At 41.1% G+C, this 26474-nt stretch overlaps 6 protein-coding genes across 6 annotated transcripts; 1 reads left to right on the top strand and 5 right to left on the bottom strand.

The window, feature by feature from the left end:
* Window positions 1–3453: 3453 nt before the first annotated feature.
* Window positions 3454–7697, top strand: LOC136997285 (probable G-protein coupled receptor 139). Its single transcript, XM_067347856.1, has 2 exons — window positions 3454–4754; window positions 5083–7697. The coding sequence occupies exons 1-2, from the start codon at window positions 3963–3965 to the stop codon at window positions 5263–5265; spliced, it is 975 nt and encodes a 324-aa protein (XP_067203957.1). The 5' UTR covers window positions 3454–3962; the 3' UTR covers window positions 5266–7697.
* Window positions 7698–8189: 492 nt separating this feature from the next.
* LOC136997033 (uncharacterized protein F54H12.2-like) lies at window positions 8190–8909 on the bottom strand. Its single transcript, XM_067347172.1, has one exon. It carries the CDS (start codon window positions 8907–8909, stop codon window positions 8190–8192), a length of 720 nt encoding a protein of 239 aa, XP_067203273.1.
* A 78-nt stretch (window positions 8910–8987) lies between these two features.
* LOC136997031 (uncharacterized) lies at window positions 8988–9527 on the bottom strand. The gene has a single exon (XM_067347160.1). It carries the CDS (start codon window positions 9525–9527, stop codon window positions 8988–8990), a length of 540 nt encoding a protein of 179 aa, XP_067203261.1.
* Window positions 9528–11074: 1547 nt separating this feature from the next.
* LOC136997026 (uncharacterized) lies at window positions 11075–12208 on the bottom strand. Its single transcript, XM_067347157.1, has one exon. The coding sequence runs from the start codon at window positions 12206–12208 to the stop codon at window positions 11075–11077; it is 1134 nt and encodes a 377-aa protein (XP_067203258.1).
* Window positions 12209–14407: 2199 nt separating this feature from the next.
* On the bottom strand, window positions 14408–17668 carry LOC136997282 (uncharacterized). Its single transcript, XM_067347848.1, has one exon. It carries the CDS (start codon window positions 17219–17221, stop codon window positions 15437–15439), a length of 1785 nt encoding a protein of 594 aa, XP_067203949.1. The 5' UTR covers window positions 17222–17668; the 3' UTR covers window positions 14408–15436.
* LOC136997022 (uncharacterized) lies at window positions 17302–26191 on the bottom strand. The gene is made up of 3 exons (XM_067347148.1): window positions 19875–26191; window positions 17486–19786; window positions 17302–17370 (listed from the first exon to the last, which is right to left on the bottom strand). The coding sequence occupies exons 2-3, from the start codon at window positions 19097–19099 to the stop codon at window positions 17302–17304; spliced, it is 1683 nt and encodes a 560-aa protein (XP_067203249.1). The 5' UTR covers window positions 19100–19786; window positions 19875–26191.
* Window positions 26192–26474: the final 283 nt, after the last annotated feature.

Below are 26474 nucleotides of genomic sequence, written 5' to 3'. Positions count from 1 at the left end.
ATGGAATTAATATAAATGTGTCACATATATATATGTTGTAAATTAATACAAATGTGACATATGTTTATATATATGTTTTTTTTTCTTATACAATAATTGTTTTTTTTTTTTATACTTTATGCCTTAAGAATCATACGTTATACGATTAATAAAATTTTCTTTGAATAAAAATGTATGTTTAATTAACAATGTTAAATAAAAAAATGTTTAAATAACAAACTTAATAAAAATTGCTTTATCAAAAAATTTAATTAACTTGTTCTACCATGCATAATGTATCGTACATAATGTATGCGTCACACACTGGTTCTCACGAGAGCAGAATGTCACGCATAAATAGCAACAAGAGTATTTAAATTAAACATGTATTTCATTAAACATGTATTTCAATTAAACATGTAGTTCATTTTTAGTCACATCTCACGATACTGCCTGTCAATTTTTTGTATCTCTGTCTGCTGAATAACAGTCTATCCGTGTATGTGCTCTTTTGCACAAAGTTATGTTCATCCATCATCTGTTTGCGTGCACTTGCAATGAGCAACATTAATGTATTGGCGGCATGACGACATTTGTTTTTACTGAATTCAAGAAATACAAATTATAAATGATGAATATTGGTTCGAAATCCTTTTGACTGGTTCGTATATTAAACATTAACATTCACAACAAATAAACGTAAGTATTGATATGTGTACAAAGGCAATAAATTAACAATACATTTATTTTTTGTCTTTAACCGATAAGTTAATCATTTTGCAAATGTTCTTCAAAGCCGGTCGCCGAGAAAGAAAATGAGTCTGCTCAAAATCGTACGCGAGTCAAGAGACAGCGTCGCTTATTTATGCAATGTACAAGAATTTTGATACAGCAGATGAGTTAACATATTTTAAATTTCGATGGCGGATTTTAGGCATTATTGATGCTATTACAACGTTTATCACACCCGCAATAATAATAGCAATTTTTAATGCTTTAATAGTGTATAACATCCGCAAACAAAATCGTATCCGAAGAAACTTGGTTTTAAATTCCGCTGCTTCCAATGAGAATACTCGAAATTCTAACAATAAAACGTCACACATTAAGGTCAAAAACGCTTGTTATCATTCCAAGCATATTTATATGTTTAAATGCACCTTTCCAAATCTATTTATTTTGATACAATCATAACGTATGTATTAACACTTGTTATTAAAGAGAAACTAACTATCAAATACAGAGTTTTTTTTACCTTAAAACCGCATTTTACATATTATAAAAAAGTATTAATTAATTTTTTTTAATATATCAATTTTTTTTTATTTCTACATTTTTTAACGCAATTAATATAAAAACTATATTATTGTTACGTCCTGATAGATGTAGAATTTTTTTCGTTGAACTCGGCGATCGACGTAAACGGACCTGACCGCACGAGCCGAGCGGCACGTTTAGGACTTGCGACGGGTCAGCGACTGGAAGAATCGTTTTTACTCCGTCAACAAGTCAACCGCTCGTGGTTCCCTTTTTGGGTCAAGGAATTGAATCCCTATTACCCGGGGCGGAACCTTTGTGCGCAATTTGAGAGGGAAGGTGTGAGGGGGTGACGAACGAGGAGGGTGTGGTTAAATGAAAAAGAACAAAAGTTTAATTTACTAAAGACAACATTTTAATTTGATTGAATTTATAATTAGGATACAAAAACTTAATTCTTAATCGCATATGTTAATAATTTTATTTATGTATTCTTTACAAGTGTGTGTGTGTGTGTGTGTGTGTGTGTGTGTGCGTGTGTGTGTGTGTGTGTGTTTTATTTTTCCGGAGGGAGGACAGAAGAAATAATAAAATAAAGAGAAATGAACTGACTTACTCGTTGCAGAGTAGTTTCGGATCGCGTTGAATATGTTCGGTGGTTCTGAGCAGGCGCCCCGTTGAGGGAAGGTGTTGTATAGGCGTCGGACCCTTTTGTAAACGAGTGGGCACCCTACTGCGGGATGGTGTCGTCAAGGTAATGGACCCTCTACTTGAGATGCACCACGAGATGGTCGCGACAAAGTATCAACTGATTTTACTCTTTGATTCGCGCCCCCGAACTACTCGAAAAACTGTTTCGAGAAACTGAGCTAAACGGAATAACTGCGCAAACTGCTTGAAAAACTGTGTGTGATTGTGTCCGGAGCCACCAGAACACGGGTTTTTATACTTTTTCTTTGGGGTAGATCCCTTTGGAAAATCTTAGGTTTTTGGAGCGGGGATCGAATAGGAATTAGTCTTGCGAGAAAATTTTTAATGTGGGGGAGGATGGCGTCATTTTTAGCTAATAGGATTGGGTTTAGATGACTAGGTTACTTGAAATGAGATAGGAAGAAAGAGGCCCTAACGAATAAGGAATAGCGTCGTTTTGGGTCCATATATGATGGGGGTAGGTTTTTGAGGTGGCGTAACCCGGTTGGTGTTAATTAGTATAGGTGGGGTGCATCTCAGTGTCTTAAGATCTGGGTGGGCGTAGTCTTTAGACCATACGATGGAATGATGGGTGGTCTATAGAAGTGCTTGCCCCGATTCTCGGCTTTCGGATTGGGTGGTTAAGAATCGGTATATAAGTTCGCAAAGCCTTGGGTCACTGATCTAATAAATTTGACAGTTTACGACTGTCGCGTGCCCTTGGTGTCGCGTGGAGAGTGCGACTAATGCATCTCGGTTTCCCAGACCTACTAAACACGTGCGCCGTATCAGGTGTCGCGCCTTCTCGGCATGCGACTGCGGTCATTCCCCGATCGTTACTCGGTAAAACCCTATCTACTAGCTAGAGTTCCCGTAGGTGGAATCCAAGAGTGTGACTAGTTGGTGCCAGTTTTTTCTTTTTATCTCTTACTCTAACCGTCTGGAGTCGGTTAAGGACTCCAGCTACCGCGAAGTTTTGACTTTTACGGTTTTTCTGGCGACGATAGGCACGCTGAGCGGCCAAGGTATTTTGAAATATCCATGCTATTTTTCTCCGTGAGAAGATTCGAGCTCCTGGTGTCTCATGAGAAAAACAGCTCTGGCGTTATAATATTTCTTAAGAGTTTTGTTGGTTCCGCGTTTACTAGGTCTGGTATTTGATGAAAAGAAAAGAATCGTGTAGTCTGATCAGGACGTAACATTATTATTTATTATTTTTTAATAATAACTTATAACGCTAATAATCATATTTGCAAATAAGCTATAAATATTTTTCCATAATTTGTTTCATCAGTGATATTTAATATTTAACAAATAATGAAATAAACTTTGTTTTCTACTGTGTAATTGGAAAGAATTTTCGCAAAAAATTGATTTGCATGTTTTGCAGAACGTTCAAATATTAGAAGAAACGAACATATGGAGATAACTATTATGAAGACTAATGTGATTCATGTCATATTAATATAATAAGATAATATAATGATGAAACATGACGGTACAATTACATCGTATAATAATTACTTTAAAAAAAATGTTTAAAGATAACACTCACATTAAATAATAAATGCATTGCGCGTACTTATATATGTCCTTGTTTCTCATTGAATACTTTTTTGCATTTTTATGATGTTTTCCCGACAGATAAAAACAGACAACAGTTTTCATTATTTCTTTTGTCCTTCAGAAATCATACATTACATGATTAGAAAGAAAGTAATTAAATAAATTAATTAAAATGTGTGTAGTTAATAAAATATAGACAGTTAATAATGCTTAGATAAACAATCTAATTAAAATTATTACATTAAAAACTTAATTTACTTATTGTACCACACACAATATTGTACATATGATGCACCAGTTATTAAGACAGCTTAGTTGGTCTTCACTCACAGTGTATAATACAGCACAATATCTTTTACTTCAAAAAACAAGTTTATATTACTTAATTATTATTTTATTATTAGTTTCTAAAAATAAATCTAATTTCTCATTAACAATTGCTGCAAACAATTTAAAATCAATGCATACAAATGAATAAAACAAATGATTCAGTAATAATTGTAATTAAAACTCTTAATAACATCTCAGGGTACTACATACCGATTTTCTTTTGCTTTTCTGTGTTGGTTAACAGTCTATCCATGTATGTGTGTTTCTACACAAAGCTACGGTACTCCTCGTCCAGCATTTATCTAGGTGTGCTTGCGATAAGCGACATCGGTGTTTTAATAACGATATTCGTGGACTGGCTCGAATTAAGAAACATAATATATGTCAATTATTTGGATGAACTTTTGACTGGTTCGGAAAAGTTATTTGATTTCTTGAGTGTGTGGATTATAGTGGTTTTTACTGTTCAACGGTACATGGCGATCAAGCGACCGTTACTTTGTCGCTTGGACACAGTCAAGCGAGCGAAAAACGTGGTGTTAGGGCTGGCGGACTTAGCAGTTTTATACTCTATTCCATGGTTTATTATGATTGCAATGTACATAAATATTCATACATATGATGAGGAGAGAAAATTAGATTACTGGTGGTGGATTTTCGATACCATTAATGCTATTATAACGTTTGTCTTACCCACAACAATAACAGCAATTTTTAATGCTCGAATAGTGCACAACATTCGCGAGCATAATCGTATTCAAAGAAACTTGATTTTAAGTTTCGTTGCATCCAATAAAAAAACAAAAAGTTCTGAGAATGAAACATCATATATTGAAGACACAAAAATGCTTGTTATCATTTCAAGCACAATTATATGTTTAAATATCCCCTTCCAAATTTCCCGTCAACTTGTTGCCTTAGAGATACTAGAGGTAATTACTATTAAAGAAAAATCAAATACAGTTTTTTTTACTTAAAAAATGCATTTTACGTATTATGGAAAATTATATTAAGTTTTTTTTAAATTCAAATTGTTTTCCTATTATTATTATTATTATTATTATTATTATTATTGTTATTATTGTTATTGTTATTATTGTTATTGTTGTTGTTGTTGTTGTTGTTGTTGTTGTTGTTGTTGTTGTTGTTGTTGTTGTTGTTGTTGTTGTTATTCCTATCGTTTAACCTAATTGCTATAAAAACTGTATTATTGTTTATAATTTTTTAATGATGTTATAATAATAATAATCATATTTACAGATATCTAATAAACATTTTTACATAATTTGGATCGTCACCCAATTATTATGGCTGGCAAATTACGGAATAAACTTTTTTCTTAATTGTGCAACTGGAAAGAACTTTCGTAAAGAAATGATTCGCATATTTACGAAACGTTCAGATATTAGAAGGAACGAAGATATAGAGATGGAGAAATATTAAGAATAATGTGATTTATACCATCATGCAAATTATTATAATTATTGTAAAAAGGTAATATAATGATAAAACACAATGTCAATTATATCATATTTAATAACACGATTTCAAATATATTACATAATATTTGATTTTTTGAAAAAAAATGTGTACGAATAATGCTTATATAAAATAATATATGTATGTGTTACGTCCTGATCAGACTACACGATTAGTAGTATATGGCAGGTATGGGGCGTCACAACAAACCCCCACCACCTACCCCATATTTGACCCACTGACCTACATTTGGTCTGGCGTCAAAACAAATGACGTCACAGGGAGGGGAGGGGGAAAAGATGGCGGCAGTGGGTCCAGCATGGTGGACGTCTACAAGATGGCGGTTGTTGACAAGATGGCGGCTGTTGACAAGATGGCGGCTGTTGACAAGATGGCGGATGTTGACAAGTGATTTTTATTTTTCGGAATTGAGAAAAATCCAAGCTGGGTTCGAGCCTGGATCGCTGGATTTCTAGTCCTGGTCCTAGTCTGCTGGGCTACCTATACATCTAATGATAGTAAAATGGTGTGTCGTATTTATGGCTATGGGACCTGGCAGGGAAGGGATGTATATATGCTGGGACCGCGTCTATATGATGTACCCCGGACTCTGTGGCAGGTATGGAACATGTAAACAAATGACGTCACACAGTCACCTCTAGTCTGCGAAGGGAAGGGATGTATATATGTTGGGGCCGCGTCTATACGAGGTACCCCGGACTCTCTGGCAGATATGGAGCATGTAAACAAACGACGTCACACAGTCGCCTCTAGTCTGCGAAGGGAAGGGATGTATATGTGCTGGGGCCGCGTCTATATGAGGTACCCCGGACTCTCTGGCAGGTATGGGACATGTAAACAAACGACGTCACACAGTCGCCTCTAGTCTGCGAAGGGAAGGGATGTATATGTGCTGGGGCCGCGTCTATATGAGGTACCCCGGACTCTCTGGCACGTATAGCGAACAAAAGAATGACGTCGCAGCGACGAATGATCATGCGACTTTTAGTTTGATATTTGATGTGATGGTTAAGGGGTCGAGCGCGCGATATTGCGTGAACGGGGTGAGCGTCAGCCACTCGTTTTCGCAGATTGAGTGTGCTGTAAAAATTGACGATGGCGAGTGGAGCGTGCAGGAACATGTGAAAAGAGGAAGGAAACGAATGCAAGAAATGAAATACAAAATCGTTTATTTGGAATTTTTTTTTAAAATACATAATTGAACATTACAGTCAAAATATAAAAATATTTTATTCGACTTACTGAATACATTCTAAAAATATTATTTCAAAGCGCGCATCGAGAAATGTTAAATATATGAAAAAAATGTTTTATTTTAAATTTTTTAAAATACATCGTTGAATATTACAACAAGTACTAGTAGGTAGTTTCGTTTGCTCATTCTTTTTGCAAAGAAAAATTTTGCGATATAAGCATACTATCAGTCTGTCGTTTTGGTTATAATCATCGGTGAAAAGACGAAGAAATTGCTGAAGGCTGTAACCAAGAGACAAATAGTAAAGAAACACGCAGCAATATTAACCGCATGTTTGCGAAAAATATCCTTGTAGCTGCTCGGTGTTCCATCGATACGTGATGGAATTTCGTCGAAGTCGCAGATGAAATCGTTGATCCGAGTGTGGCGGGATTCCGTAACTATCGAAATATGTGCCGGTACCATGCTCGTCGATGTAAAAGGCGACCCAGTGTCTTCCGGGGCGGTCATGTTCGTCTGTATTAGCGACAATGGCTGTCGACCTCGTCCACACCCTCGGTAGTCTGTCGGCAGGATAGACTCCCGCATATCTGACATTGAGACGATGCAACGCGTGTAAGATTTCCAACGAATTCATTTGTCGCGTAACAAGACGGTGCTCGCGTGCGAGGAATTATTTGTATAGTAGAGTCGCAGGGGTTTACCTCCTTACGCAAAGAGTAGACGTTCTCGAATGATTGTGTGTTAACGGGGATGGTTTGTTGAGCGTAGCTATCGGTAGGATATTCTTCTTCTTTCTTTACGTACGGTGTATCTTTTGCAATGTAATAAAGTGATTGATTCTTCTCTTCTTCTTCTTCTTCCGTAGCGTTACGCCACGCTTTGATATTGCGAATTATATCAAGATTTTTATTCTTTTTTATAAAAACAGCACTGTCGGTTTTTTCGCTTACGCTCCAATTCTCATGAGAAAGATCATCGCAGCTCGAAACGATGCTACACTCGCTGCTAGTGTTTTGAGTGACTATCCAGCGTTTCAATTTGCAAGCGTTGCGTAACGCGCAAAGAAATTTGTCTGTAGAGCAAAATCGAAAGCCGTGGTGAGAGCACCGATGTCCGCTCTCTTTGACTTCTGGTAAATTTTTAAATGCCGGAGAAATTCCTTCTAGATTATATACGTTTCTGGAAAATAGACGCCTCAGATAGTGTGCCTTTTCCTGCCCCCTGCTATAGATGTAGCGCGCTCGACGTGTTATTTCACGTAGTTGTATTACGAAACATTTAAGATCAGTTTCACCATCAAACCACTCGATACCGTGATAATTTCGCGAAAGCCAGTTGTTTTCTCGTCTCGATTTATCGGGTAAATCGTCGAAGGGATAGGGAGGCGTCATAATCCAGTGTCCGATAATTGGTGAGTTAATCGCAACGACAGCTACTTCTTTCGGAATAAACTTCTCGGCGGCATCGCGGAAACCCTGTATATCAATGACTATATCCATAGTTATGTCCAAGTACTCACTCTTTATTTTCAAACGAAGCGACGACGTTCGTGTCTCGAACAGAACTGAATCTGTTTCCGCTGCTTCACACGCCATTTAAGAAAACAGACGTGAGGGAAAAATGTGTGTAGTAGTAGTGGTGGGAGGCGGGGGTTTGGCGTTATAAAAGTCTAACCGGCAAAATCGACGATAACTTGTCGAGAGGAGTCTATTTCTAGAATGTTATCGAACTCTGCGTAAACGATACAATTAACGGTCGCGGTAAGCGCCTTTTCAAATTTCACTTCTAATCGCAAACTACCATGTTTCACGAGATTCCAATGCCCGGCGCAATGAGCGGACAAGTCGGGGGTAAGATCAAAAGCGAAAAGAGTGTAGCCCTGGCCATAATCCTCTCTACTTATAGAATTTCCCTCGTTCAAGAAGTGAATGCCGGTTCCCGAGAAGAGCGTGTGGTAGGCTTCGACGTAAAGGCCTTCGTCTTTCGAGAAGTTCGGTTGTAACGGTCTACTGGGAATTTGCATACCATCGGCATACAGAGAAAAAAAATTTATACCGTAGTTTTTGAAATTAAACGGATTCAGTTTTCTATCACCATTAAACGCTCTGTTATCGACAAAACCGACTATTACACGTTTTGGCAGTTGTCCGAGTATTACATTATCTATCGATTCCCCTATGAGTCCAGCGTGAATCGTAAATGTTTTAACCTCGACTTTTGTGAGAGGATATTTGGCGGTGGTTTTACTCAACATTCTCGCATGCGAGAGTAACACACCAGGGCTTATCTTTGCTCTTCTAACGAGCAGACTAGCGTCTAGAAGGCGTATTTTTGACAGTGAATTAGATTCCATAAGGCAAAACGAATCTTTCGAGCGAACGAGCCTCATTCTAACTTCCACCCCGTTGATTAAGAATTTATCCTGATTGAAAACGTCGCAGTGAAGATGGCCTATGAGATCTAGCGCCTATTCGTCTCGAATGTAACGCGAGCGTCTCACGAGAGCCTGATTTGGGGTTTGCGACTCTAGGAGGGCGTCCATTAAACCTGGGGTATCCATATCCCACAGACAGCAGGTCAGATGGGAGTTTTTTGCGGGTGAAGAATAATTTAATAACGCCTCGATGTAAGCCCGATACGCGTAAGCGTTGTTTGGGGGCGACACGAGTTTTTGATTGAAATATATGTCGATTTGGTTGAACATGGAATGCAGTAAATGATTTACAGAGCCTACTTTGAATTCGGGGGTGCCAACGGCGGTACCACCTCCTGCTAGGGAGGAAGATTCTACGCGTACGCGAAGGCTCAGCATGGTGTGCGTGAGATCTAGATAATCTTCTCCATGACCGGGTATGGCGAATTCTATAGGCGCGTCGTCCGCGAGCGACGTTACGGGTTTGTAATAAATCCATTGCGAACTCTCGATGCTGGTTTGTGTGAGTGGTAAAGAAAAGAGATCGAGTTCACTTTTTAAACACTCGTTTGAATGTGTATGAAGAAAGGACATGCTCCGTAAATTCCTAATTCACGCACTAATTAAGAGAATATGTCGGCTACACTACGTTTCTTGACTCGACGACGCCTCGTGGTGCCGGATGGCTTTTTGCTGTTGGTCTTTCTAGCCGCTGTGCGAATTTTCTTTTTTTTCGTTGTCTTTTTTTTCTTCGTGATTTTCCTTCGCACGCTGCTATTTTTCGACGATTTCTTTTTGCTCGTCTGACGATGAGGACGACGACACTTGGGAACCGCGATGCGTCTTTCGTGACTGAAGAAAGGAAACTGAAGCGCGGCTGTTTTCGCTGATACTTTATAACCTGTACCCTTCATCAAGCTAGTTATTTTTTCTTGGGCTTTTCTTTTGAGATTTCCACTCGATTCCTTGAAACGAGATTTGACCGCCTCCTTGAACGGTGTATTATTTTCAACATCCTCCATCACGCTAATGCCGGCGCGTAAAGCTTCTTTACCAACCGCTCGTACACCTTTACTCAGATAAGGAAGCGCTCTCCTGAATAATCCTCCGAGAAAACTACCGATTCCGTGTCCTCGTTGATAGGGTGCTCCGACGAAAACTCGTGTGATTCCTTCACTCCGACCTCCGTTTTGTATATCGTAATATTCATGGTCCTCCGGTCTAGTCATAGCGTGCGGCTTTTCTGACTGATTTTTTCTTACTGGAAACGTCTAAAGTGCAACGTCACCGTCAGCGTTCCCGATTGGAATGGTATTCTTTTTCCGAATTGATCTTTTATATCTATTTCAATCCTACGAAAATACGTTTGTCGTAATGGTATATAATGCGGGACGGAGAAATGTTTCACTTGATTCGCTCCGTACGTGTAATAATGACCGTAATGCTGCAGCTCGACCGGTACTATTCGAAGAAGTGGAGTTTGCACATCGCCGGTTATATAAGGTTCACAAATATCACAATAAACAAAGAGTTTATCGGGAATACCGCGCAGCAATCCGTGCGGTTCGAGAGTATAGAAATTTCCAGCGCGCCCTCTTTGTTCTCTTTTAAACCCGAGTTTGATAAAAGGTGCTGTAAAAATATCTTTGGAATTAGGATTAGTTGCAGTAAGTGTTGTATAGAATTCGATTTCACTAGTCGTTAGGGCCCCACCGCAACCAAGTATTCGTAGAAGATTATCGGAAACGTTCATATGATGAACCAGATTGCATTTATTTTCATCGCATGTAATCTCGAACAAGATTTTACCACCACTAGCGTCTTCTAGTGTCAAATTAATATGCGAATTCGCATTTTTGCACGCCGAATTAATAGCGGAGATAAGTTCCTCGATATTTTTGTAAATACCATTCGGTATTACTCCTTGCGTCGTCGTTAACGTCGTCCCGCCTTTCCTCGTCTCGCGACCATTTTCAATATCGACGAATCTAATGACATTTTCACCGTGATTTATGTGTAAAAAAGTAGTGGGAAATTGGATCTCGTTAAGCGCGACTTCCCATTCGCCGTGTAAGTGTATAGGATGGGGTAATTCTGTAATGAAGGAAGTGGTTGCATTGTCCGGAAAATAGCGCATACTACTATTGCTGGGAAGAATCAAGAGAAATTGATCCGTCCTCATTTCGAACAAGCGGGGTTAAACTCGAAGCAGGGATCCAAGAATCAAACTTGCTGGGATAACCACGCCAACTAACCAGCACCTGTTTATTATTACCGCGACCCCGACTTCTTATCACACGATCGACGATAAACTCCTCCTCCTGCAAGTTTTTCTCAACCCGAGCCAATTCTTGTTCGTAAAAAATGCCGTCTATGACTTCTCCTTCTAAATCGCTCAGCTCGTACACACGTGGTTTTCGCCAATCGAGTATACGGTGAATTCGAAATATCTCCTCGCTCCACCGTGCCTCGTATCCTTTCTCGAAGACGACTTTTGCTCTACTGATACGAACGAGATCACCGACGTGGTATTTAGCCTTTCGACGTTTCTCGTTCGCTTCGTCGTCGTTGCTCCTCCATTGGCGTGTTATATTTTCACGTGCGATACGTGCATTTTCTCTCGTAACGACATACGGTTGCATTCTGGTGCTCGAATGACGGGTGTGATTATAGGCGTTTACGATATTTTGCAAAACATCGATGTAGCGTCGCGTATTTTTATGCGTAAAATAACGCCACATTCGTTCTTTCAACGTTCTGTTGAAGCGCTCGACGATGGCGGCTTTGACATCCGGATTGCGGGCTACGCGAAAACGAATGTCATTTTCTTCCAAAAGCTTTTGTAGCGGTCGCCCGACAAATTCTTTACCCTTGTCCGTTTGTAGGTATACGGGTACGCGTCCGTTACTTCTCGAGAGCACGCACTGGAAAGCTCCCATTACGGAATTACTCGTCTTATCGCGCAATGGTTCTACCCAGACGTATTTACTAAGTACATCGATAATCACGAGTAAATACGCATATCCGTCGTTGTAACTTTTGAGATTTCGGAGTTCGATCAAATCAGCCTCCCACAGATCGTCGATATTCGTTACGTTGTAATGCATTCGTGGAAATTTCCGTCGCAATGGACGATGCAGTGTGTACGCATCTTGCGCTTCGAGCCATCGCGCGACATTGTTACGGGATAAATTCGCCGCGCGAAACAGATTATCAACAGCCGAATAACCGGCATAATGCGCGGGATCATAGTACAATTTTTCAAGACCCGTCATTCCAATTTATTCCAATCGAGCAGGCGTCTCGCTACCGGAGAATCCGTGTTTCTCTTAGGAGTGGAACTCACCGTAGGACCGCTAAGTTTCGCGATATTTTGCGAAGAACCGACTGCTAATAATTTTTTATTTCTCACTAGTGTGGAGGGAATGTTCAAGTCGTGAAGTAACCGCGCGAACTGAACTCTTCCCACGGCTTTCACGGTTTTTCTATCGCGCATCGCCTCGTTTATCAGGTCTGAGATATTTGAATCTTTTACGACGTTACCGTCTATAGTCACGACTCCTAGCTCATCCCAGCTAATTCTACTCGACGATGTTTTATCGAGTAGGTGTTTCGTTAGTAAGCGAGCTTCGGCACGGTAAGATTTCGGTACGCTTTCCACTATTCTTCCGACGCTTTTCATCACCTCGAGACTTGTGTCGTGTTCTTTCGGGAAGCTTCTCGTACGACTAGAGTCCGGAACGAATGAGCCCGTGAGATCGTGCGCCGGTACTCCTTCACGTGTGTCCAACGCATTTTCGTCTTTTTCTTCCTCTTCTTCTTCCTCGGCGTTACGCGTGTCGTCCTCTTGATTTCGTCGTCCTCGTGCTACTCGTACAAAGTGAAGATATCGCCAAAGAACCTCTTTGTACATCTTCTATCTCTCGGCTTCATCCTTCGGATAGGGTGAATTAAGAATTTGACTCAACTCCGCATCGAGTCTGGATAAAGGGGTCCCGGGAGTTCGCACGGAATTATTATTATTAGCGCTTTCGTTGTTCCCCGATGTGTTTTCCACCAGAGGTACACCGTCGGTAGTCGGCTGCGGATGATGTAATTGACGCTGCATTCTCTCGAGATTTTCCGTAGAAATTAAAACCATTTTTTTCGCTCTTTCCATAACGCTCAATATTATTTTCTCTCTTGTGTTTTAATCCGTCGCCCTGTCTATAATTCGCGAAAATAAGGCCTCTAATAAAGGAACGATGATATAGGATAAGAATCCACCTCGTTGTACCAATAGCTTTCTTTTATTCTTCCAATTTCCACGTTTTGACGCGATACGACGCAGCGCCGTTTTGTATTTGCTCAGACGATTTTTTTCGCGTCGTTCGAGCGCAACGTTACCATTGAGTGTGTTGAAAACGCATTCGCAAATACAGCGAATAAATTTTTCATCCGCGGTTCGCAGGAAGGAGGTGCGTTGATTTTTGTTCAGATGACACAATGCCTCTAGAAGACAAACGTTTCTCTTTCCGATCGAACGTTTAGCGGTTTTCGTTGCACTGTCTGACGCTGCTACCGCTTCTTTCATCGTGTGAAAGTCTCTCGCAACTGACGTCACGCGAACGCAAGTACATACTTTTTATACGCTTGAGAATGATCTGCGCGGTACGTAGACGTAATGCAACGCATCGTCGGGAAAGATGTTTGTCCGAAATCGATATTTGTCCGGAGTCGATTGTTTCAGATCGAGTAATAAATATCCGTGAGGGCGTGAGGTTGCGTCAAAGTATGCTTCTTCTAGAAACTTTGGGTCATGAGGGTACACTTGTCGCGCGAGATGGCGAATTTGAGCGCGATCGCGCGGATTCTTGAAAACGGTTATGTAGTTAGAATTAAGAGATATGTCGCGCTGTCCGCGTCCCTGGTGAAATAGATTTTGCGTGATGAGTATAACACTGAGATTCTTATGATGACTACCCTTTGTAAAAAGATCCACGATTACGTCGCACGAGGATGATTCTCTCATAAGATCGTCGATTATCACCAATTTTGGTGCGAGAGGATCGCAAGAATAATCGTCCGTTTGCGGTAGCCCTTCGCGAAACTCGATTATATTTCTCTTTATTTTACCCTCCCCTCTTCCATGTCCTCCCACTTTCTCTTTTGTTTTCGCAAACATGTATTGTAGTTGACGATATGCGTCTTGCCATTCGGCGTAATAAAATAAGACTCTTTCAAAAGAAACATCGGCCATTTCGGGTAAATATTTGAGAAAGGATTTTACAAAGACCGTTTTACCACAGCCGGTGGGACCGCTGACAATAGCCGTCCAGGGATGTTTCCAGCGTACGTCCATCTTGTGAAATGAACACCGCTCGTGTCTTCACTAACATAAAAAAAGCCGTGTAACGGTACGATGAAGTAAGCTTACCATCGCGGAAGAGGGCACTCCGCGGCGGAGGTGCGCGCGCGCCAGCGTACTTCGCGGCGGTCTTTTACGAGCTGATTCAGACCGGAGAAGCTGGACAAGCGTAAATGCTGAACAAGCGGAATTGCTCGCGTCAGCGCCTGCGCGCGCGGGGGAGTGAGTTCATGAGCTTATGATACTCCCCCACGATGAAAAGCTGCTTTCCACGGAAAGAATTGGGCAAAAATAGTCGTTTTACGTGAATGTATGTGGGGAGAGAGAGAGAGAAAGGGGAAAATAAACTTGGAGAAAAATCATTGGAGAATTATTTTTTCAGAATATAAATACAAAGCAAAAACGATATAAAATATAAACAATTTTATTATTTCTTAAATCTTTACATGACTTTTTTCTATAATTTTATCATTTTCTTAGCCTATTCTTATTCTATTTTTACAACACAATTTTTATTTACTTTTTACAAAAAAATTTATAAACTTTACATATATGGGGAAAACATGCGTGTAATTATTTAAATAATAAAATAGAGCGAAGGAATAGCATCGTGAAATAACAATTAGCATTCGGATAAATATCCATAAGGGACGGAACAACGACTGTCGAGAAATCTACGTTTTAGCAACACGGGTGTGCAAGCTTTCACTTCGTCGCGTGTTATTATTTCGTGAAAGGCTGTACGTCGAATTGCTCTGAAACGTAGATTTATCGAACGCGATTCTACCGTTGCCGACTCCGTTCCTTCCTCCTCTTCCTCTTGACCTTCTCGCTCTTTACGTAATAATAATTCCCTAATACTATTAAAATTAACTAAGCGTGAGTTTTCGAAATTTAGAGTTATGCCCTTTACTTTGCAAACTTCTCGCGTTTGCCCTTCCGCTGTGCGAACTACGTATGCGTAAAATTTCGGACCACCCGATACAAACGCCTCGATATAGCTACCGCAACCATAGCTCTCGAGTTCGTCCGTCATATCGCCTAGGAAATTACCTTTACGCACTTCGTATTCATCGGAGACACCGCTGCTCGCGTAAATACACGAGTCGGTATCGTAATATAAAACGCGACGATCCAATTTATCTAAATATTCGTATCATACAAGACGCGCCTGTGCCGTCGTGAAAGCCGCTATAACCACGTTAGTAAGAGGCGAGGGTACGTCCAGCTCTTCTCGCAGTCGCCACGAAACATACATCACTTCTTCGTTTACGGGTAATATTTCGATTATCTCATGCTGAGGACTCGTGAGTAAACTCGCTAAACGCTGTTGAGTTTTTACGATCTCGGTATTCGGCAGGTTGGATCGTTGACCAAATTTCCCCCAAAAAGAATTTAAACATAGCTTCGCGACCGAGCGCAAACCAGGATTTTTCGCGATGTTTTGCTTATCGAGAACGACACCCTCGGTTTTCTCGTAGTCGCGAAGATATTGTTCTTTAGACACGTCATCCTCACACTCGCTCGGCCATCCGCTGGCTTCTTGTTTCAATTTTAAAAATGTGTTTATATATTCCGTGAATAATCCACCCTGCTGTGTATCGGGATCGTAGCGAGCTGTAGTGTATTGCCAAATCTCACAAACCCTCGTTACGAGATAACCTTTGTCGATGGCTTTGCGCAATTCAAGCGATACCCACGTACCCTCGAATTCTCGCTCGGACGGCTCGTGGGTACATTCTTCGTGTGAAAATGTTTCGCAACAACTGCGACACAACGCGAATAGTAGCTTTCCACGCACGCGATAGGGTAATACGGGGTGAAAGAGATCGCTCGGAGGGAGTACCCTGCAACGCACGAGACCTTCGACGGAATCAAAATTGTAACACGGTCCTATGCCAATTAGAGTCGAGCATTCCTCCGCGACGTACACCGTGGGATGTCCGATCGGGAAAACCCCGGTCTTCAGTACGTACGGGTACAGAGAACACACGTCCACGTAACGTATCTTCTCCGTATCCGTAATCTCGTACCGCGTCACGATGTTCCCTGTACGTCCACCGTAGAACGCATCGCGCGGGTTGAGCGGCTCAATTTCTATCATCGGGTGATTTTGTAAAAATTCACGCATTTCCCTATTTTCCATCATTTCGCGATCAAAGACGCATTCCCACTTCTCTATCACCGAGTACCCCCGTCTTCGAAGACGATACGTTGTTGCGATGGTGCGCTCATAACGCAAATCAATCGTATCGCCGCGTTCGTTGTTTACCGTTAGTTCCCTATCGCGATTAATCTTAAAACACGACGGACATCCGTGCCAAAAACAACCGTGGAATTGCAACACGTGATAGTGTGTTATACCGTTTTCCACCGACTCGTAATAACCATCGACTAGCGTGCCGTCTTGCAGACGATATTCCCGAGTGCGTCCTGCGTGGGTGATGTTATGTCCGAGCTCGCGCTCCTTCCACACCAGCCACTGAAGCGCCTTCCGCGATTGGGTATTCGCGCGTCTGTACCCGCCCGGTGGAATTATTCCAATTTCTCTTTCACGTAAAAAGTTTTTTCTAAAAACCCTCATACACGTGGAAGCGATTGTTGTGCATTCCTCGAACGGACACACGCGACCGCACTTCAAGAAAATCTTTCTGAAAGACATACACGCGCGTCTCAGAATATTCACGTCGTTGCGACAGTAACGCAATATCTCGCATTCAAAATCAAACACATAATTCGTACGAATCATTTCCGCGTGCCACGCTAAAAACTTTTCTCGCTCGTTCGTATTCATACTATCGGGTGAACAATATCGAATATCCGGCAACGGACCGACATATGACTGATTATCGTTGGTATTAAATAAATGCGGAAAAATGCCTTTGTCCGAAGTATTTGTCAGGCCAAAAGCCTTCGGTAACTCCGATAAACGCATTGGCATATAATTAATACTATCGATAAATTTCGTATGTCCCACTGTTAGTACTACAATTTTCGTCCCGTTTAAGATTACCCGCGGTTCTAAGGCGGTTCCGCTCTCAACAATATAGCGTAGGATAAATTGCGCATCGAATGCTTTCGCGTTATGAGCTATACAAATTATGTGTTTAAAATATTTAGTCGGACGTGTCGCGAAATCTACAAACTCCTTTACAGGATCACGACGAATTATGTATTCACGAATACCGCACCACCGACAGCGCACCGAAGTATCCTCAATCTCGGCACACGTTTCGCAAATCTGCTGCGCGACGCAAAGTGTAGGTACGTGAATATTTACACTCGCGGTACCTTGAAGCGTGTCATCCTGTCGCGTCTCGAAATCGTAAAACACGAATGCGACGCGACTTTCTGTTTTAAGTACGCACTCACCTGCGTTTTGTTGTTGCTCTCCTCCCTCTCCCAAAATGTGCTCCGTGTCGTTAGTACGGAAATTAGCTTTGTGAGGGAGAGGAAGCATGTGACAAAGATGATTCAACGGCTGGGCAGAACGACACGTTAAACAGTAAGTCACGCCGCATTCGTGTTGTCTATTACGCTCGATTAAACGACCGCATTCTTCGCAAAAACATACGGTGTTGCAAACGCTACGAGACGATTGCCCATCGTATGATTTTTGCGCACGATGATGCTCAAGACACGCGTGATTGAAAAATTTGCGATTACAATTTTCGCAATGAATACGCTCCGCGTCGAATCGCTCGCACGAAGGTACCGCGTAACACCGAGGGCATTTATTTGAGCATCGGTGTCCCCTTACATCGCTGCGGTAACCAACGTTACATGGTACATAATAACCTCGGCTACCCGCGGCGGCTCTTAAATTTAAAATAACGCTGTAATGTCGTAATTCAGCGTGATGTAATATGTTTAAACTCGCGACCGGTTCGCGATGTAGTGAGGCTAGTATCGCATTTCCATCAAATAAGACTTTACCCCCGTGACCAAAAGTTTCCGCACTATAAACCATTATCGCGATGTTTTCCGCGGCTAAATATTGCTGAAAATGCTCGATTTCGCGAATACCGCAACCCTCTTCTGGAATTGTAATACCGACTTTCCTCGTTAAATCACGTGCCAACTCACGTTGTAACGAGGAATGACGGTATCTCACGGCGTTCCATCTTTCTTGTAGGCTACCCGTACGTAAATTACCACGTTCATTGTAAATTTGCGCCGTTACGAGTGCGCGAGGAAAACATAAGTTATCCGAGTTAGATATCGTTAAAATCGAGCGTTTACCAGCGATATCAAGCGCATTACCCGCACGACCCGTAGGAGGAGTGACACGGTAAACGTGGATATTGAATTCTTGCGCTACGTTCAAGCCCCCGGAGCTTTGAGCTAACGAACTCACGAGGTTCCAGATATTCTCGTGAGTCAAATCACGAGATGGTCGGAACGAAATACCCGCGGGCCCGTGTGAAAGATTCGGGGAATCGAAACTAAGTCCGATGTAATCACCGGGAACACAGGAAAGTACCGCGTACGCATAAAGCTCGCGAAACGCGTTTTCTAACCACGCGTAAACCTCCTCCCCCTCTGGTAATGATCGAAGGCGAAAACCAGCCTCTCTCCCTACTACACCGAAATTTCTAAACTCACGCACGTTTTCCCTTATTAAATCTAAATAATTAAAATTATCCCCGTTATGATTCGCGATCTGTTCCGGCGCACCAACCTGATTCTCCGGAAACAACGCTTCCTCATCCTCTTCTCTCTCCAGTCTCCCCTCCCCACGAACTCCTATCTCGTTGTCGTCGGTTTCTTCGGCTTGATTTTCCGCCGACTGCTGCTGCTGCTGCGTGTTTTCTTCCATTCCTCCCCCTCCTCCACCAAACTGAACTGGAAAAATCGAAAACAAACGAATTAGTTTATCTTTAAAATTATTGTTTTTACACTTCCATACTCGAATTTTACGTGTTGTTAAAATTAAAAATAGTAATACATTTCATATTAAATTCTCTCACCTTTATACAGGATTATTCCCTTTCTTGTTCACCGTTGATCGTGTTGATCATTGATCACTAATATTCCGGCGAGTAAGAAATTTCCGGGAAAACAATTCCTAAAAATTTCGTCCGGTTAGAATAAAGGTATTCGAGTATGAAAGCGTTATCTATGCAAAAATGTATAATTGTATTTACCTCTTTCCCTCAAAAGTTCCTCTAGAGTCTGTTCTTCCGTTCCACTCAGCTCCTCCCCCATATCTTCCTCTTGTACCTCATTATCATCATCATCCTCATCCTCCTCCTCCTCCGAATCTTCTATTATTATTGTATTTTCACCTTCTTGGTTAAACTCTAAAAAATTCACCATTGTTTTTTAGCGGATAAAAAATTTTTATCCATTTTCTTACTGCGATAAATTTCTCATTACTCACCTGGTGAAAAAATCTCTTCCTCGTCAAATGAACTCACTTCGTGAGTTCCAACTTCTTCTTCCTCGCTCTCGCTATCCAAGTTAACGAGAGGTGGCTCAGGTGTGAGCTCGATACGTGCACGCCCTAAAAACATTTAATATTTCATTATTTTAAAAAAATTTACCAATATGAAATGCTTATTTTTCATAAAAGAATGTGTGATAAGACTCACGTGAGGGTCCGGCTTCGGGTGAAGTATCAGCCCGTCGCCTTATTCCGTGAGGAGGAGTATACTCTTCAGGACGTGCAATACGTTGCACTCCTCTCACCCCCGCGATCCTGCGAGGCGATACATTCCGATGTTCTACTCCTAAAAGATTTTACTCTTTTAATTTTTGAAAATTATATATACATATATATATAATAAAAATTGGAATATAAACTCACCGTTTTCACTTGCTTCCGAAATCGATCGATGAAAATAAAATAATAGAAAAGCTATATGCCCACCCGCATCCTCCACTTCTCCATCACCGAAAATACTTCTCATTTCGATAACTTCACCCGCGTAGATTACAAGTCTCTGATAGGAGGCAAAATGCCCCAAGCGAAATAGCACCGCTAGCACTGCACTAGGACACAGCCCCGCAAATTTCGCAAACACTTCAAAATTTTTTTCATCGTTGTCTGATAACAGCGATAAATATCTGCTCACATCGAGTCCGCACAAAGCGCGTGACAGTAGTAAGCATGTCTCGACGGTTTTTCTTAAATTCTCAACCATTTTCGCGTACTCAAGATAATTTCGCCCGAATTCACGATACGAAGAAACACGACGCGTGTTGTCCACTACACTGAGAATTTTGAAATGCGATTTTTCTCCGTCTCAAACTTCCTATTTATACCTTCAGTCGGATCAAAAAAATCAATCAGTTTCAAGTTGTACATCTTTCACAAAGATTTCCGCACATTGGCGGCAACTTTACAAGGTGTATATTACTTTAGTGTTCGAAGGGTTTATCAGATAAAAAATACCCTTCGGACGATGTCGATATTCTTTTCCTATAACTTTTTACAATTTAATTGAGAGTTAGTACGTGAGCAAAACTTAATTTCGAAAACTCACAGTAATAAACTTTCACGTGTAATATAAAAAGGTTTACATTTGCTTACCCTATTGTAAATTGCTTCTTTTTTTAACGGTACGGATATTTCCGATCTTTTTTTTGTCTAACCCTTTAGATTCCATATGTTTAAAATGTAATTTTTCCAGGGTCCAAGTGTAAATAAATAGTTTTATCGGATTGGAGATTTATAGTTTTAGAGCTTTTTAGGATGAAAGCTCGTAAAAATTCCGTTGACTGCAATATTTTAATTTTTTCTCATTCCTCAGTCCTCAGTTTCTCTTCCTTTTGTACCCTTTTTGATTTTTTTCCGAATAATTGTAATGCGAGACTGTGCAGGATGTAACAGCGCACGAACCGATGTCCTTACGCCTTCTTTTATCAACGGTCGTTTTTAAGAGAGTTCGAGAAAATGTAGAAGCAATAAACATCGTATCCAATCAGATGACTCAAAATTTTTATGCGCACGCATTTTCCCACTACTTTTCCGATTTTCTACTCCATGCGATTGGGAAAATTTTAATCATTCGTTTTCTGACATTCGAACGTGCGGGTTCAGCAGCAGCAGCAACAGCAGTAACAACAGCAGCAACAATAAAGAAGATACAGCATTTTTGTATTTCATTTTGTGTCTACGTGAAAACTAGTATCATGAGTAAACGCAAAGAAATTTTAAATTCTGAACATCACGAAGTGCGCGGTGACGTTTCCGGAGCAAGATACTTCAATGGAGAAAAATTTGAGCAAAATTATATGATGTTAGCCAACACCACTTACGGACTCAATTCCTCATATACGAAAAAAATTCATGTTGGGTTGCAAACTTCAATCAACGATGACGAGTTTGATTTCCAACCCGCTGTTAAATTTACTTCCAAGGGAGCCGAGGGTATTTGCTTCAACATGGTGGAGTGGCAGCAATTTCAAGAAAACATGGAACTTATGACTGATTATTTAAATGGAAATAGTGTTAAGTCTAACTCTATTATTATCAAGAAGATAATTATAAATTTCACCACCACCTATGGAGCAAGAGCCCTGCTATTAAAATATCAGGAGCAAGAAGAGCCTTCTTCGGGAAGTAACTTGGCTGCAGAAGAAATCATCCATACTCCGAAGAAACCACGAACATATTCCTACGCAATAGCAATGCAAAAGACTACTTTTCTCGGACTGGAAAACTTACTCGATTGCGTAAACGCTAATTTAAATCAGTTAAATATAATCGCAAACAGTGTTAATGATTGCTCTAAATATCTTATTAATGAAATACAGATAAATTTACCCAACAAGAACTTCATCGAAAGTAACATTGTAAAACACACTATAAACACTAATTGTCACAATATTCAACATAATGTACGTTTGCAACTAAAAGATTTAACATTTCTCGATACGTACTTTGAAATAATATTTTTAGAATTAATTGCACTTTACTTCAATCAAATTGTACGGATAATCAAGTTGCAGCGAAAATTGTAATCTATACGAACGTACATTTTTCTTGCATATATGGATTTGTTTATGACTCTCTGAAAACTCTCCAAATAAATAAAATATTTTTGTCTATAACGTTCGACCATGTACTTTTAAGAAAAAAATTGTTGCAAATAAACATATTTTTGTATTCCATTTCTTGCATTTGTTTCCTTCCCTTTTCGCATGTTCCTGCACGCTCCACTCGCCATCGTCAATTCTTACAGCACGTTCAATCTGCGAAAACGGGTGGCTGACGCTCACCCCGTTCACGCAATATCGCGCGCTCGACCCCTTAACCATCACACCAAATATCAAACTAAAAGTCGAATGATCATTCGTCGCTGCGACGTCATTCTTTTGTTCGCTATACGTGCCAGAGAGTCCGGGGTACCTCATATAGACGCGGCCCCAGCACATATACATCCCTTCCCTTCGCAGACTAGAGGCGACTGTGTGACGTCGTTTGTTTACATGCTCCATATCTGCCAGAGAGTCCGGGGTACCTCGTATAGACGCGGCCCCAACATATATACATCCCTTCCCTTCGCAGACTAGAGGCGACTGTGTGACGTCGTTTGTTTACATGCTCCATATCTGCCAGAGAGTCCGGGGTACCTCGTATAGACGCGGCCCCAACATATATACATCCCTTCCCTTCGCAGACTAGAGGCGACTGTGTGACGTCGTTTGTTTACATGCTCCATATCTGCCAGAGAGTCCGGGGTACCTCGTATAGACGCGGCCCCAACATATATACATCCCTTCCCTTCGCAGACTAGAGGCGACTGTGTGACGTCGTTTGTTTACATGTTCCATACCTGCCACAGAGTCCGGGGTACATCATATAGACGCGGTCCCAGCATATATACATCCCCTCCCTACCAGGTCCCATAGCCATAAATACGATACACCATTTTACTATCATTAGATGTATAGGTAGCCCAGCAGACTAGGACCAGGACTAGAAATCCAGCGATCCAGGTTCGAACCCAGCTTGGATTTTTCTCAATTCCGAAAAATAAAAATCACTTGTCAACAGCCGCCATCTTGTCAACAGCCGCCATCTTGTAGACGTCCATCATGTTGGACCCACTGCCGCCATCTTTTCCCTCTCCCCTCCCTGTGACGTCATTTGTTTTGACGCCAGACCAAATGTAGGTCAGTGGGTCAAATATGGGGTAGGTGGTGGGGGTTTGTTGTGACGCCCCATACCTGCCATATACTACTACGATTCTTTTCTTTTCATTAAATACCAGACCTAGTAAACGCGGAACCAACAAAAACTCTTAAGAAATATTATAACGCCAGAGCTGTTTTTCTCATGAGACACCAGGAGCTCGAATCTTCTCACAGAGAAAAATAGCATGGATATTTCAAAATACCTTGGCCGCTCAGCGTGCCTATCGTCGCCAGAAAAACCGTAAAAGTCAAAACTTCGCGGTAGCTGGAGTCCTTAACCGACTCCAGACGGTTAGAGTAAGAGATAAAAAGAAAAACTGGCACCAACTAGTCATATTTTTGGATTCCACCTACGGGAACTCTAGCTAGTAGATAGGGTTTTACCGAGTAACGATCGGGGAATGACCGCAGTCGCATGCCGAGAAGGCGCGACACCTGATACGGCGCACGTGTTTAGTAGGTCTGGGAAACCGAGATGCATTAGTCGCACTCTCCACGCGACACCAAGGGCACGCGACAGTCGTAAACTGTCAAATTTATTAGATCAGTGACCCAAGGCTTTGCGAACTTATATACCGATTCTTAACCACCCAATCCGAAAGCCGAAAATCGGGGCAAGCACTTCTATAGACCACCCATCATTCCATCGTATGGTCTAAAGCAGTGCTCGGAATTAGTCTGAACATTTCAGCCGATTTCCGTGGTATACGCCTCCTTTCCTCTCCTTACCGCGCGCGCCGCAGCCGCTAGGGCCAACGCCGCCGAGCGTTAGGAGCGGCACTATCTGATTAGGTTCTATGAGTAGGTTCTTCTCCCTATTTATTAAAATTTAAAAAAATTTATTAAAATTTATTAAAAATAAATTTTTTTTTAAATTTATTAAGTGGAAATATTTCAATAGATTTCTACGTCACCCATGAGGTACTAATACTGACACGTTTTTCAAAAAGTGGTTTCTATCTACATTATTGCATCAATTGTTCATTCTCATAAAAGGCTAAGAAAATCTAATTAAGAAAATCTCTTTTATATATATTTTTTTTTAAATTAAGAATTTATTTTTATCTTTAGTGGAATAGGTCTACGGGGGAAACTACTTAAAAAAAAAACGCGTCAGCATTAGTATCTCATGGGTGACGTGGAAATCTATTGAAATATTTCCACTTAATAAATTTAAAAATAAAAAATTTATTTTTAATAAATTTTAATACATTTTTTAAAATTTTAATAAATAGGGAAAAGAACCCATTCATAATCAGATAGTGTCGCTCCTAACGCTCGGCGGCGCTGGCCCTAGCGGCTGCGGCGTGCGCGGTAAGGAGAGGAAAGGAGGCGTATACCACGGAAATCGGCTGAAATGTTCAGACTAATTCCGAGCACTGGTCTAAAGACTACGCCCACCCAGATCTTAAGACACTGAGATGCACCCCACCTATACTAATTAACACCAACCGGGTTACGCCACCTCAAAAACCTACCCTCATCATATATGGACCCGAAACGACGCTATTCCTTATTCGTTAGGGCCTCTTTCTTCCTATCTCATTTCAAGTAACCTAATCATCTAAACCCAATCCTATTAGCTAAAAATGACGCCATCCTCCCCCACATTAAAAATTTTCTCGCAAGACTAATTCCTATTCGATCCCCGCTCCAAAAACCTAAGATTTTCCAAAGGGATCTACCCCAAAGAAAAAGTATAAAAACCCGTGTTCTGGTGGCTCCGGACACAATCACACACAGTTTTTCAAGCAGTTTGCGCAGTTATTCCGTTTAGCTCAGTTTCTCGAAACAGTTTTTCGAGTAGTTCGGGGGCGCGAATCAAAGAGTAAAATCAGTTGATACTTTGTCGCGACCATCTCGTGGTGCATCTCAAGTAGAAGGCCCATCACCCTGACGACACCATCCCGCAGTAGGGTGCCCACTCGTTTACAAAAGGGTCCGACGCCTATACAACACCTTCCCTCAACGGGGCGCCTGCTCAGAACCACCGAACATATTCAACGCGATCCGAAACTACTCTGCAACGAGTAAGTCAGTTCATTTCTCTTTATTTTATTATTTCTTCTGTCCTCCCTCCGGAAAAATAAAACACTCACACACACACACACATACACACACACACTTGTAAAGAATACATAAATAAAATTATTAATATATGCGATTAAGAATTAAGTTTTTGTATCCTAATTATAAATTCAATCAAATTAAAATGTTGTCTTTAATAAATTAAACTTTTGTTCTTTTTCATTTAACCACACCCTCCTCGTTCGTCACCCCCCTCACACCTTCCCTCTCAAATTGCGCACAAAGGTTCCGCCCCGGGTAATAGGGATTCAATTCCTTGACCCAAAAAGGGAACTACGAGCGGTTGACTTGTTGACGGAGTAAAAACGACTCTTCCAGTCGCTGACCCGTCGCAAGTCCTAAACGTGCCGCTCGGCTCGTGCGGTCAGGTCCGTTTACGTCGATCGCCGAGCCCAACGAAAAAATTCTATATCTATCAGGACGTAACAGACTTGATAGAAAGAATAAAAATTGGGGGCTCGTCCGGGATGAAAAGTGCAATTTTTGAGAGGTAGGAATGACAACGAGGTCTAACTCCGATAAAGATAAAATAGAAGAACAATTTAATGCCGCAATAAAAAACAAAAAGAAAACTAAATCAGATACATTAGATACACTTCACACATCCACTCCAGCAGCCTCCTCCGCTCGCGTCCCTAAACGAATTAAATTCAACGCTAACGAACCTGAAATTGAAGCGTTTTTAGTGGAACCCAGTGCTCCCGAGTACGGTTCCGACGATTCTGGTGACGAGACTATTAGACCGTGTGGTGAGAACGAACACTTAAATTTTAAACTAAGTCCAAGTGACAGTAAAAGGGTGAAAAATATGGCGCAAGGTAATCCGTTTGCTACCCTAAAATACGCGGTCGAAGCCGTTCCATTTTTCGACGGAAAAAATATCCCATTAAATTATTTTATCGAAGGATGCGAAGTGGCAAAGTCTATGTTGCCCCATGAAGCAGAGCCTCAATTTACTAAAA

Source organism: Linepithema humile, chromosome 1 (assembly GCF_040581485.1).
Source record: "Linepithema humile isolate Giens D197 chromosome 1, Lhum_UNIL_v1.0, whole genome shotgun sequence".
NCBI classification, from domain to species: domain Eukaryota; kingdom Metazoa; phylum Arthropoda; class Insecta; order Hymenoptera; family Formicidae; genus Linepithema; species Linepithema humile.
Note: the sequence above shows the minus strand (reverse complement) of the source record. Positions and strands in the feature narration are given on the sequence as shown.

Coding starts and splice junctions, on each gene's coding strand:
- LOC136997285 (XM_067347856.1), top strand. CDS start 3,963: ATGAATAAAACAAATGATTCAGTAATAATTGTAATTAAAACTCTTAAT. Junction 4,755..5,082: donor TTGCCTTAGAGATACTAGAG/GTAATTACTATT, acceptor TCATATTTACAG/ATATCTAATAAACATTTTTA.
- LOC136997033 (XM_067347172.1), bottom strand. CDS start 8,909: ATGAGGCTCGTTCGCTCGAAAGATTCGTTTTGCCTTATGGAATCTAAT.
- LOC136997031 (XM_067347160.1), bottom strand. CDS start 9,527: ATGTCCTTTCTTCATACACATTCAAACGAGTGTTTAAAAAGTGAACTC.
- LOC136997026 (XM_067347157.1), bottom strand. CDS start 12,208: ATGACGGGTCTTGAAAAATTGTACTATGATCCCGCGCATTATGCCGGT.
- LOC136997282 (XM_067347848.1), bottom strand. CDS start 17,221: ATGCCAATGCGTTTATCGGAGTTACCGAAGGCTTTTGGCCTGACAAAT.
- LOC136997022 (XM_067347148.1), bottom strand. CDS start 19,099: ATGGAAGAAAACACGCAGCAGCAGCAGCAGTCGGCGGAAAATCAAGCC. Junction 17,371..17,485: donor CCGAGATTGAGGATACTTCG/GTGCGCTGTCGG, acceptor TAATTTGTATAG/CTCATAACGCGAAAGCATTC.